General features: G+C 37.6%; 1 protein-coding gene across 1 annotated transcript in view; it reads right to left on the minus strand.

Annotated features, from left to right (window-relative positions):
- The window catches only part of col4a4 (collagen, type IV, alpha 4), a 33,815-nt gene extending 19,013 nt beyond the window's left edge, over positions 1 to 14,802 (minus strand). Inside the window, 4 exon segments of the mRNA XM_056756463.1 lie at positions 6,619 to 6,690; positions 11,853 to 11,895; positions 12,628 to 12,777; positions 14,649 to 14,802. Coding sequence (XP_056612441.1) covers positions 6,619 to 6,690; positions 11,853 to 11,895; positions 12,628 to 12,671 — 159 coding nt within the window. The 5' untranslated portion in view covers positions 12,672 to 12,777; positions 14,649 to 14,802.
- Between the last annotated feature and the right edge of the window lie 44 nt (positions 14,803 to 14,846).

Here is a 14,846-nt window from a genome sequence, read left to right on the forward strand (position 1 = left end):
AATCGCAACTTCCATTTCATGGTGACTATAGTTTTTGAAATGCGTTTTTACAAAATGACCACCAGGGTGAGACACAACATCAAGAAAATACAAGATGCTTGCCACTGCTTGAATTTGCTTGAGTTTGCTGGATAAGGGTTATGCAAAAGAATGGCAGCGTTCTTGTAGCTCAGTTGTAAGAGCATTGCAAGGTTGTGGGTTCGATCCCAGGGGTTTGCACGTACCTATGTTTAAATGTTTAGGATAATGAAATGTAAGTCGCTTTGGATAAAAGTGTCTGCCAAATGCATACATGTAAATGCATAATAGTGCAGACTCTGCTGCATAATGTGAGAAAATCCACATTATGCATCAATAAAGGCTACAATGTTGTCACATGACATTCTTACATGCATGTTAAATTACAGGTGGTGATTAGCCACAAAACTTTAATTTTTAACAAAAATGTTGAAAAAAGTGCCTTTCATGAATGACTGACTGACAATAAATGATCTCAAACTAAAACAACACACTGACAGGAACAGGGTGCGCACACACAGACTCACACTCACACACACACAGTTCAAAGTTAACTCTGCGGGAAAATATTTTTATATACACAGCAGTTTTTAAATACACAAAATCCTCAACAAAAAATGAATAGTGACAAAAAATTGTTAGACGCTTATATCCAATGCAACCATTAGTGCATTCGGGGTATATATGTTTCATTTGTTCATGCATTTCCTACCAATCGAACACACCACCACAAGGCACTGCTAGGACCATAATCCATTAAATGAAGCTAAATGAAAACAACAAAACTTAAAGCAGTCTAAAGGTAAACACTTAACTTCTTGAACACACACAGTTTTATAACCCAGAGTGGAAGGAAAATACACACTAATAGCAAGTTCTTCTCACAGCTGTTGCGGGATAGGTTCAGTTTAGTTCTAACTAAGCTACATTTTACCTTTTGATAGTGTAATACAACAGCTATGTCTGCCTACATACACCGCGGGTCCCCCTGGATGGAATTTGCCCTGTTGTTTCTACAGTAGCCCTAAACAGAAAAACTGCTCTCCAGAATATGTTTCGTAAATACGTTATCTCATTTGGCAAAGAAGCGAAAATGTGATGACACTTCAGCCCTGTGATAGCCACCGTAGTGCTTCGAAAGGAAGGGGTGGAGTGATGCATTGGTTGCAATTCGCAAACTCCAAAATCTCCACATTGCTCCTTTAAAACCCTCCTCACCATTAAGCCCACACTCGTCTGGTGCCACACGAAATGTTCAACTTATTTTCAGCTTTAAACCAAACGCATGCACATAACAGATACAAAAAGAGGCATATTCTGCTCGATTTTGTGACGTGAGAAGTATGTGTGTGTTGGCAGTGTACACTCAGTGGATGTGACAGTGAAAGATCAGTGTGTGTTGAAGGTCTCTTTCAACAAAGGCACTGACTGTGATAATTACTAAAGACCCACTCGATTCCCCCAGTACCACCACACAGCAGAATACAGCTGTCCATAAAACACACACACACACACACACACACGCAGACATGCTTTCACATGCAAACTCATTCAAATATCAACACCGCAAACGCAGGAATTTATACCCGACTTACAACTATTGGTTGTGTGCATTCAAATCAAGTGTTCTCAGTAATAATAAATGATGAATGATACGGTATTTGTAAGTCTTCATTTTTTGGCTCCGGAAAACAGTGCTGTATATCATATATTTATAATAATCTGTGACTTTATGGACACAAAAGTTCACACAAAAATGAAAATTCTATCATGAATTACTCTACCTCAAGTCTTCCAAACGTGTATAAATGTATTTGTGACCCTGGATCACACAACCAGTCTTAAGTAGCATGGGATTTTTTTTTTTAAAAGACAAAAATATATTGTGCGGGTCAAAATTATCGATTTTTCTTTTATGCCAAAAATCATTATGATATTAATTAAAGATCATGTTCCATGAAGATATTTTGTAAATTTCCTACCCTAAATATATTAAAACTTTATTTTTGTGAGTGGATGGCCTGCTACAGCACCTCTGATTAACAAATATGACTGGTTTTGTGGTCCAGGGTCACATTTGTTCTGTTAAACAAAGAAAAAGATATTTAGAAGAATGTGAGCAACTGACATTTCTCAGGGCACCACTGACTAGCATAATTTGAAAAATGATTGTATCATTTTCTTTGTTCCTTAGAGATTTGGAGGAATTAAGGAAAACAAACAGTTCTGGGGCACCATTGACTACCATTTACATTTTCCTACTATGGTAGTGAATAGTGCCCCAAAAATCTTAGTTGCTAACTTTTTTCTAAAAATGTTGCTTTGTGTTAAACAGAACGAATAGATTTTTTAAAAGTTAAAGGTAACTTGAGGGTGAGTAAATCATGATACAATTTTATGTGGTCTTAAGTGATGAAGATAATACCTGCTTGTAAAAGAGCTCATAAGCTCCCTCACGCATACATTCCACCGTTCTAACAGCAGCCATTCAAAAACCCTCCAATAATCTCCGCTTATGACTTCCGTCGGACCACTCGGACCCAGGCGCACTCTTACGCTTGACACACACATACAGAAACATAAAAAGTGATTCAACTGCGGCAAATCCGGAGACATAAATATTTGCACCTAGTTTTTACTCCCCCATTTCAATGTGATGTTTAAATTTACCTTTATGCGTCCCAGAGATGAACTCTGAGAGTACAACCGGTGACATCATGGACGATTAAACTAAAAATACACTCCTGTATAATATGCATGCACACACACGCGTACACACACACCTTTCATTAGAGAAAGTACGAACGCTTATCAATCTCAAAACGTGTGGTTACGGGAGCCAGAGAAAGTGTTCACAAACACATCAAGTTGGAAAAGTTCAAAGGTTAAACACTAGACTGAGACATGTGTCCTGAGGAATGTGAACTTGTGCCAATAGGTCTCATATTGAAATAAGAAGTCATGAACCAGAGACAAATAATACAACACAGGACACATGAAAGGCCATCCGAGTGACCGAGTGAAAAATGTTTAAAGGCTCCTTAAGGCAGATTTCCTAAGACTCAAGGAATGTGGCTGATATGTTCGGATGAAATATAAGCTGCTTACCATGCAGTAGGCCTATACTGTATTTAAAAAAAACATTTTTCAAATCTGACATTGAGTTTGGGTTTTATGAAGATTAAATAGATTTAATCGCTAACAAAAAAGTGCCATTGGGTATTACCATGTTTTCTTGGGCATGTACCATATTCTTTTGTACAGTATGGCAACACCATAGTATATAATGGTACCACCAGGGTGCTGTTGTAAGAGAGCTATCATTCGGTTCATCAATTTAATCACTAACGGAATGTCTGAGAAAACAGTGTCTGTGTTTACAGTTTGTTGTGTTTGAGGTCTTTATAAATATTTAGGAGGAGAACCATGTTTACAGGTCTGTTGTGTTTGTGTCCTTCATAAATATTTAGGAAGGTAAGTGGTGCAGTTACTCATTTGTCGTCATTTAAAAGGTTGCTTATAGTACATGCACAAGATCATACAACCATGGAGAAAATATGGTAAACAGATATCAAGGACACCTTGCTTGTCAAGTCAATGTATCTTGATTTTAAAAAACACTAGACTAGTGTTTTATTGTTAGACAACGATTCCATGTAAGATGTTCATTTTTTGCTGTGAATAGCAAATATTTTCGGTTCGAGTAAAAATACAATTTACATCTTTTGCCTCTCTATCGCCATCTCTGTTGAAAACATAAAACTGCAGATTAAATGGTATCAAACTGGTATTTACCACTTAACCATAAAAGCAACAGTTCACACAAAAATGTAAATTCTGTCTTCATTTACTTAGCTTTGAGTTGTTCCGAATTTCTTCGTACTGATGAACATAGAGAAAGATATTTGGAAGAATGTATGTAACCCATTCCATTCCATTTTCTACCGCTTATCCGAACTACCTCGGGTCACGGGGAGCCTGTGCCTATCTCAGGAGTCATCGGGCATCAAGGCAGGATACACCCTGGATGGAGTGCCAACCCATCGCAGGGCACACACACTCACTCATTCACTCACGCACTCACACCCTACGGACAATTTTTCCAGAGATGCCAATCAACCTACCATGCATGTCTTTGGACCAGGGGAGGAAACCGGAGTATGTATGTAACCCAACAGGTTACAATTGACAAGCGTAGTATGAACTATATTTCTTTGTTCTGTTGAGAACAAAGCCTCTTTAAGAATCGACTGAAAACACATCTCTTCCGTCTGCACCTGGCTGTATGCTCGTATGCTTTTGTTGTCCTAATGTTTGACCCAATTGCTTCCATTGTTTACCAAACTTGTAAGTCGCTTTGGATAAAAGCGATGCTAAATGACTATATGTAAGTGTTGAACACAAAATAAGAAATTTTAAAGAATGCAGACAGTTCCGGGGCATTTTTAACTACCATTGTCTTTTTCTACTATGATAGTCAGTCGTGCCCAAGAACTGTTTGGTTACAAGAATTCTTCCAAATATCTTTGTACGTGTTCATCAGAACAGAGAAACGTATACAGATTTGGAACGACTTGAGGGTTAGTTGATGATGACAGAATTTTTAGTTTTGGGTAAATTGTCCCTTTAAGGTAAGATAGGGAGACATTTTTTTATTTACGCACTTGCTCAACAACACATTTTTCTTCATTTAACCCCCCTTAAAATAAATTACGGATTGCAACCTTAAAATATACACAAAAAAAACATAACGAATATTTCCAACATATTGTGTCTTGTCTATATAATTCAAAGAATTTGTGTGTGTGTTCTGGAATGGTCTCTAAGCAGCTGTGCACACTCTTGTAACTGCGTTCCGAACTGTAATTGGGCTGCCGGTCTTTATGAGCCCACCATAAAAATGCTGCTCTTGTGCTAAAGACTATTATTATCATGACTTAAGAACCATTTGAACAGACACACGTTCACTCTCTTTGCCAAACAGACACACAAAACTATGCATTCTTGTCATGCGTCAGTAATTGTTTCCTTTTTTATCCCTTTTAAACATTATTCTCATACTTCATTCATTTCTCTGTTTTATTTGGTTGACTCTTTTTGTGCACTCAAAAATATGTACTTCGCCATTTTTCTTGTGATGTACATACTTTTTTTAGTACTGCAAAGGGACGGTTCACCCAAAAATCAAGATTCTGCCATCATTTACTCACCCTCGAGTGGTTCAAAATTTGTATTAATGTCTTTGTTCTGATAAACACAGAGAAAGATATTCAGAAGAATGGCTGTAACCAAACAGTTATTGGCCACCATTGACTAGTGGGAAAATGACAATGGTATTCAAATGTGACGCAGAACTGTTTGCTTTCCTACATTCTTCAAAATATCTTCTTTTGTGTTCAACAAAACACAGAACTTTACAAAGTAAATGATCAGTCAATGGTGGCCCAGAACTGTTTAGTGGCCAATGGTGGCCAAGAAGAATTGTCATTTTTGGGTAAACTGTTCCCTAAAGTTACTATCTAAGGTTTTCTCATCTTTAGTTTAACATCATTTTTCACTCCTAAAATTATGTAACATATAAAAATGAAAAAATAATACATATAAAAACAATAGAAGTGACAAACTGTCACTTAAACATATTTAATAAATTAAAACAAATCAGTGATGGCCAGTGATTATAAAATATTTGTTAAAAAATAAGATAACGATTATTATCCGTCTTTTAAACATAATTATTTGTATTTTTCATTGTCAGTCATTTTTGCTAAGAGTTATTTTTATACTTAGGAGGAGGTGCTGGCTGATTGACAAAGCACAAATCTGACAGTATAATAATATCGCTGAAGCATTTTTGAGACACACAAACAGGTACACACCCTGTTACATCCCACTGTCAAACTGCACTTAATTGGAATGCGTGCCTCTAAAATGTTCATTAACCCATTTAACCTCTTTTCCTGTTCTAAAACATGCCAAGAACCGCATTATGCTTGGGTACATCTGCACGGGTACGGGCATGAATAGGCTTGTATGATGGGCATAGAACTTGGTAAGTGTGCCAGTGTCTGTGTGTGAGACAGAATATATACTATAGGCCTTCTAAATGTTGTTCAACAACACAATAAATAGCGATTTAGTTAAGGACTTTAAAATATCCTGTAACAGGAGGAGACTTCCCTTCCCTTCACGCCACACACACACACACACATTTGTTTCATTATTCGTGTAGAAATCTCATAGACTATTGTTTACATAACAGAATAATAAATCTTGTAACCATCAAGCCTCACATATAACGGTTGACATTATTTTTAGATAAAACATGATTTGCCTGGTTTATAAAACTGGTTTATTATCTAGGACCACCTGCTGTAAGTCATTTTTTAAAGTATTTGTTAATATATTTTTATAGTATAATCAAATCTGTAGACACACACACAGACATACACAATGTCTCTCAAAACCCTGTGTTCTCTCATTAGGAGCTGACATCACTTTTGTGACATCACAATGATATAAAAAATAAGGAAATTTATTCCATTCTGTTGTGATGTCATAGACATGATGTCATTATGTCACAAAGGTATTTAACTGACATACCCTTTGTCCTTTGGCGGGAAAACACTGACACACGCTGCAGTCTCGACCTCCGCACAATTCGTTCTTGTCCCCCTGAAACAAAAATACATATTATTACTATAATTGTGAAGAAAGGAAGACATGTACACCTAGAATGGCACGAGGGTGAATAAATTATAGCATAAATATTGAGTTTTAAGTGAACTATTGCTTTAAAGCTAAAAGCCTCTACTGGCATCTAAGTTTGAAGCATATTCAATCGTAGGTTACTTCATAAACTGCACCCACTATATATCACGTAATTTCACTTTAGTCTCAGGATGTAGACTGAAATACAACATAAAGTATACATAACACATACATGACATATTGTCATCTCTGTTTCAAAGTCGCCTCTCTCAAGAGCATTTTGCTTTGTATTTCCATTCTTTAACTGTCTGTGGCAAAACACGAGATATTTGATGTTAAGGCCTCAGGTAAATCCCAGACATACACGTGGCCAAGGACAACAGATGGAATGTAAACACCAGGATATGAAAGAGACTAAAAAATGCACGGAGAGCGAGAGAGAGAGAGAGAGAGAGAGAGAGACAAAGACCAAAAGATAAGGATGGCTTTAATGAAATATGTGAGCACCTCAAAGTACAAGAGGCACAGGTAGTTCAGATCAAACATGTTATGTCTGTGGAGGTACTGTAGTTGGCCACGAATAGGGAGAAGGAGAGAGAGAGAGAGAGATAAACTGTACTTGCAATCAGATGCCATTCTTTTACAAATGTACACTATCAAATGCACGTGCACAGCATCTACAAAGATAGACACACTGACATTTGTTAAACAAGGTTTCAATGTAAAACATCACCATCAATACACGTTAACACTGCTCCACAAAAAAACAACTAACTCTCTTAAAATGTATAATAAGGATAATGCAATGTGAGTCACTTTGGAATAAAGCGTTTGCCAAATGCATAAATGTTAATGTACAGTTCACCCAAAAATGAACATTCTGTCATCATTTACTCACACTCGAGTTGTTCCAAATCTCTGATGAACACAGAGAATGATATTTGGAAGAATGCATGTAACCGAACAGTTCTTGGCCACCATTGACAAACAAAAATGACAATGGTAGTCAAAAGTGCCCCAGAGCTGTTTGCTTTCGTACATTCTTCAAATTATCTTCTTTTGTGTTCATCAGAACAATGAATTGATTTGGAACAACTTGAGGGTGAGTAAATTCATTTTTGGGCAAACCGTTCCTTAAGGGATGGTTCTGTCAAACATAAAAAACTCTGTAATCATTTTTTCACCCTCATGTCATTCAAACCCTTTACATGACTGATTGATCTTTGAACACAAAAGAAGATGAGAAATGCGGTTTTGAGTCCATACAATGGAAGTAAATGGAGGTTAGAGTTGTTTGGTTTACAACGTTCATCAAAATATCTTCTTTTGCGTTCTACAGAAGAAAAAGTCGTATGGGTTTGAAATGACAAGAAGGTAAATAAATGATGAAAGCATTTTGAATTATTCCTTTAAAAATCACAAGCGGTCATATAAAAGATTAAAGATTAATCTAACAAAACAACGTAAACTGCAAAGTAGACTGAATTCTAAACAGATAAAACTCAAGCCTAAACGTGCAAATAATGAAAGAAAAAAAATTCTGAACAAAACCTACTACAACACTAACTTATAAATACGGTGCAAAATCAATAAAGTGAGGATTAAAAGTGGAGAGATGAGAGCTGCCATAATTCATGAACATTATCATTCTTCAAATCATTCATTTTTGGATTTGTATAGTAAAATCATCATTTTAAACTAGAATAGTGAGGCCATTATTTTAAAAATATTTATAATTGTTATTTATAATAAACTTCTGCGTATCGTGTGGTTATGTATCATTAGCCGTAAACATTATGAATGTCTGTTCAACTCACACATAATCTAAAGCATGCAATTTAGCATGCAGGTGAAACCATTAGCCTACATATATTCTATTTCTGATGATGGCATTGTGTAATTGTATACAAGTGTTTCATTTAAGCCCATAGCAGCAACTGTCAATCCGCACACGGCAGCTGTTTCCGAGGTGCTGTGGCCTACAGGGCACTTAATGGCATGGAATGCTGGGCGATGACATCAGGTCTGAAGATTGAGACGGTGCGTGCTGACTTGCTGACGAGCGTAACATGCTTCACTCAAAGCTCATCTGATGGTTGAGATTAGGGTGCACGGGTACGAGGGTCGCTGCATGACTGAGACATGCATCCCTCATTCTCTCACATTCTCCATCTGCCTCGCGCTCTATCCCTCTTTCCCACATGTTACCTGTACAGGACATTATCTTTTGGCAATCACAGTCTTGGGTTATATGGGGTTGGGTTACAGTCAGTCTTGCTTTATTTCTCCTGGATGTTTATTGTCTTCTTTAGAAGAGAACAGCTATGACATGTTCAGCTATGACCTGTTCTCTGTGTGTCTTCTGTTCTCGAGATTGGCCTGTTCTTTAATATCACAATACACACACCAGTCATTTACATTGCAGAAACGCTAACGTTGCATGTAACGCAAAGGAACGTGACCGAATGTACAATGTCATAAAAGTACATTATGTAAATATCACTGGCTGTTAAATTTGTAGATGAAACAATTATAAATAATATGATGTGATTTGAAGCAATTATATTATTATAGTCCAGCGAAACAAGAACCAATGCAATCACTTTAAAGTAGTAATTCCCATGATGCATGAAGCCTGGAAGTTAAAAGGGATAGTTCGCTCAAACATTAAAATTCTTTCATAATTTACTCATCCTTATTTCAAATCTGTATGACTTTCTTTCTTATGCAGAACACAAATAAAGGTATTTTGAAGATTGTTGTTAACCAAACAGCATTGGTCCCCATTGACTTTCATTGTATGGACACCACTGAGACATTTCTCAAAATATCTTCTTTGTCTTCCACAGAAGAAAGTCATATACAGGTTTCAAACCACATGAATAAACTGAGAATTTAAACGAATGGTCGAATTATCCCTTTAAAATGCCTTCGGGGAACCATAAAACATAGATTCGATTAGGAAACAGAACCGCTCCCTATTTCTACTTCTATTCTTCCGCATTTCTCTCGCTTTCATTATTTCCCCCATCTATCTGCTGTTCCCTCACCTGTGCACACACTTCATTCGTTCAACATGATGTAGAACGGACAGCCAATCCGAGACAGCCCAACAGATACTCGCATTTTCTACTTAATCGTTTTAGCCCCTGTGCGTGTGCATGTGTGCATGCACTAGTTTGGTCAGGTACCAGAAAGGGACAATAAAGAGATTCCAAAGTTTTCACATTTTCCCTTTTCTTTTACGTGTGTTTGAGGCAGCACCTGCTTTGTGACACCCTGTCATTTGTGTGGATGTTTATGACATCCCTCTGACCCTCACAGCCAGACAGCCTCAGGCGAACACGCTGCTCTGTGCAAAAAACACAACCGCTGTCCCTTTCTCACTTTCACTTGTTACCTCACTTCTCCTCAGTACCATCTCTTTCTTTAGCCGTTTAGTCGGATTGTTTACATTAGCAGATGTCTGCATTCCTCACTTTTGCGTAGATGCAGGGAAGGGCAGCGATGCAGACGATGAGCTCTTATCTTTTCAGCGATGGTACCCTGCTATCGTTCTATCTGCGTCTCTAGCCTCCTCATTCTCCTGTTCTCTTCGTGCTGGCGAGGGAACGATGGCAATCTGCATCCATCTGCCCTGTAAAGTAATGCTCTGTATCCATCTGTGTCTTTGGATTCAACCAAACAACCTCAGTCACAGACATGCTGTCCAACAGACTTAAAGGGGTCAAATGACACGGCTTAAACAAATATTATCGTTTATTTTAGATGTCATGTAATGTATATACACGATTTATGGTTAAAAACGCTGTATTTTCCAAATTCCGTGCATTTTTTACAAAGCTCAACGCTCTGAAAAGTGAGGTGTGCTATGATTGGCCAATTAACCAGTGCGTAGTGATTAGTCGAATACTGCAAGAGTGTTACGGAAATGTAACGCCTCTTACCATGTTCGGAACATCCTGTTCCCTAGCAATCGTACTGACAGGTGATAAAATGTCATCGGTACTTCCTTATATAAATTTGAGCGTGAATCTGATGCGAAAAAAATGAAGATGATCAAGCCTGGCATCAATTTTGCCAGTGCGACTGAGCAGGATGTAAAGGATTGGTAAGTTTTTTTTAATATACGACTTTATAAAGGCTATAAACAAACAACCATATACTTCATACAGAGTTTGTTTGAGATAGAAACAAGCCTGCATTACAGCAGGGAATGGTAACATAATAAATAACGTGAGCGCTTTTGCCCTTCTTGATCAACTAGTGTTACGCCACGTCTCGTCGCAATTCAACAAAGACAATAAACCCAAAATAAATACTAAATAAAAAGACAGTACTTTTCTGGAAGAGTGTTGTAAATAAAATGCAACGATTTGTTTTAAGTTGTCTCATCTTTTGTTAGGCCAAACAAAGAGTCTTTCTTTTCGCAATGAAACACACAGCGTCTCCGAGACATGGCTGCGGTGGTGACGATACAATGAGATTCACAAGTACGCCCACCTAACTTGAGTTTAGATTTGGACAGTCTTAGTCAACGTAGTTGACGTACATTCGCCGGGGTGTGGTTACACGAGGCGTTTCAGGCAGGTCTGGGTGAGCATTTGCTTTTAGATAGAATGCATCTTTCATTCCGACATTTTAATTTGAGCAATTTTACATATCTAATACATGCATGGGCAACTTATAACACACCAAAGACACAGAAATAGACATATTCGCGCCATAAGATCCCTTTAATAAAAGGGTCAGACTATACATACACAAACCTGGATTTCCCTTTTTCAGTTAAAATGATCACTACTGTCCATCTGCACCCCATTTTCTATGTGCTATTTGGGATGACAGGAACCTCTAACCTTGTACTTTGATTTCATGATGAATGGCACCAGTGCCAATTTGGTTCATGTGACACTTGACTATACAGGCCGCCATGACATGAAAATCAAAGGGTGAGTGTGAGCTAAAACAATATTGGATATCTAGTTCAGATATTGAATATGTAATTTATACTTGTATATATTTACGATTAATTTAAAACTCTTTAAATACTTCCAACTCATAAAATTTGTGAATACCTGTGGTCAGGTTCATTAACTTAATAAACTCTTAGACAGAAAACTCACCCCCAAAGCTGTTTGTATCGTCATATGTGCCAACAAAAGCCACCTGCAGGAAGATATAATATGATTGAAATTATGCACATTTAAATTAATATAAAACATCTGCAGTAGTGGCCAAAAGTGATGTCCAAAAAAATGACATCTTTCCCTTTTATTCCAAAGTAATATTTAAGATTATATAAAATATTTGGTACGTGTTTTGCGTAGTCGTGCTTGTAGTGTAAACTGAAGCTCAGCTTTGGAGAGATTTTAAGAAAGCTTGGCAAAAACTTACAGAACACATGCGCAATAATAATAACAATATTGTCAAAGGCTTTCATTTTTATGTTATCTAAATCCATTTTGTGAATAAAACCCATATTCCCGGATACCCTGTTTGCCTTTTTTTGCCAAAAAAACACCTTTCCATTTTGTACCATACTCCTCATATTTTCCTGGTCATATTTTTGATGAATCTAACCTGAATTAAAAGCAAATATTGAACAAATATGCCCCCCAGTCATCACATTTCGCTACCGAGTCAGTTTTGTAGACAGCACATATTGTTAGCTCACAGACAAAATGGCTCGTAAGTCGCTTCAGATAAAGTGTCTGCTAAATAAAATGTACAAATACGAAAATGAAATTAAATTAAGTTTCCTATAATGATGCCACCTCTGCTAGATGGCACTTGCCTGGCCATTGTTTGGACAAGACAGTGATGCCTATACATTTTGGGATATGTTGTATCATCTGAAAACGGGGTTGATGACAATTGTACGACAAAGGTTACTCTTACCAGAAGGTGAACCTGAGTTTGGCGATCTGGCAGGGGCCTGTCATTTCAGCCGCCACTTATGGCGTGTGCTAGCTGATGTTCTTCCTCCACTGCTTCAGATAGGTTTGGACAGGGAATCCAGTTATCTCTCCTGACTGACAGCTCACCCACCTGAAGAGGTCATGAAGAAATAATGGATCACCGGACAGCTAGACAACATAAATGCTGGAATTGACAGCTGACTTTACATGCTTCTCCTTATACAGCATCCCTGCTCGCTGACACTATGGTGGGTGTTGGACATGGGGAAGTAAGTTACAAACAAACAGATCGAATGCAACAGATGAAGCTGAGACATAATTTGTCTATCCGGATGGCTTCTTTTCCCTGACACAAAAAGTCAATAATGACAAAAATTTTATACTCGTTGACACGGAAAAAGGCGGCATCAAGCAGACAGATACAGACCAAATATTTGCCATTTGATATATTATTATGATTTTGATATTATGGATAAATTGAACAGTTAACAGGGCAGCATGTCCAAACCAACCCAGCATAACATTCTGCATCGCACTGATTATTTATAATATAGAGTTATCATACAAACATGACAGCAATACAATACGCACAATATTAATATCCACAATTCTGCTATGCAACAGACGCACCACTGTTGCAATATGCGCGGTTCCTGCGAGCAACATGTGTCCTTATACTGCGTGTACTTAGATGGAACAAACTCAGAGTAGATGAAGTCATTATTTGCGTTCACAATGTAGCAACATCAAAAATCCATCCATAAAAATGATGGACCTCAAAACATGCAACTTGAAAAGTTGACGTTTGCACAACCTAAACTGAACAGCACAATTATATAACGTTAAATTAATATAAGACTCAGTGGCGTTGCTAGGCCCTTTTTAAGGGAGCTAAAGCCCCCCTAAAGTTCTAGCTCAGCCCCCCCTAAAATATTGTGAGTAATGTAATCTGTACAAGAATTCGAGATCGCTTTATAGCCCCCTTTAAAACTCTTATTATGAAAACGGCGTTAGGCTGCGTTATTTAGCGCATTCTTCAGTTCACACACTTCAGCACATTGGAGTTAACGTCATTAGCAGAGTAACTTTACAAGGTGTGTTCATTAACATGACATCTGCATTTTTGCCATTCTTTGTTATAAATGCATCTTAATATGATGTGGAAGCGATACAAGACCCTTTCCCATTCACTGTTTAAAAGTTGTATGTGCGTTTAACCCTCGTTAACTATTTGTTAACATTACCTCAAGCAAAATGAAAGCACTAAACACCAATGACGGCATACTTCCACGATAAAGATGATATTGTAGCGCACAGAAAGTGTCATTAATGATGACGTGCTATAGTTATTGAGAGTTGACGGTAGTTTTGACAGCTCCTGAAAGAGGACGGACAGAGTTACTGTAGTTCTGCCTGGTGCGGCAGTGTTACTCACTGTTCTGAGTTCAGAGGAAATAAAAGTCTACCTGTCGTTTTTCAGACGCTTCAGTATTTTTATCATTAATTGAAAACATACTGTGGAGGTAATAGATGAACACACAGTCATTCAGAGAGTGACAACGCTAGTGCTAAACAGAATGAATGGCAGGGAAACATATTAAGTTATTTTTACTAAATAATGATTCAGCAGTTGATTGTGACATTTATTTCATGGACTGTGGCTGTTGTTGTCACTTTGAAATATAAATGTTGCAGATTGACCGATTAATGTGATATTCATTTGAATAACAATAACTTGTATTTATGCTTTTCTGCATATTCTTTCTTAATTATTTATTATATAACGTATACAATATGTGGTGATTAGAGTGTGGCTCCCTCTATATATATATATCCTCATTGGAGGCTTAGCCCCCCTAATATTGAAAACCTAGAATCGCCCCTGATAAGACTGTATATTGGTTGTAACAAGATTACCTGCAGGGAACAAATAATCGCCACTCACAAGTTCAAGACCATCACCAAACATTCAATTACATGCAAAAAGTCTAACTGGCTCACCTGCGCCCTGTGGTTTCGTGCGCCACGGTCCTACATCAATGCGCACATAATACACCAAACACGGACCACGATTCACTCCGAAAACTTTCACATGGACGAGAGAAACTTTTAGCGCCGGGAAAGTTAACGGGATCCCACGGCTGCTCCTCGCTTGAATGACGTAATTATGAGAGGCGAGGCGCGCTTGTACAAATCACC

This window comes from Triplophysa dalaica, chromosome 9, assembly GCF_015846415.1.
Source record: "Triplophysa dalaica isolate WHDGS20190420 chromosome 9, ASM1584641v1, whole genome shotgun sequence".
Taxonomy (NCBI): domain Eukaryota; kingdom Metazoa; phylum Chordata; class Actinopteri; order Cypriniformes; family Nemacheilidae; genus Triplophysa; species Triplophysa dalaica.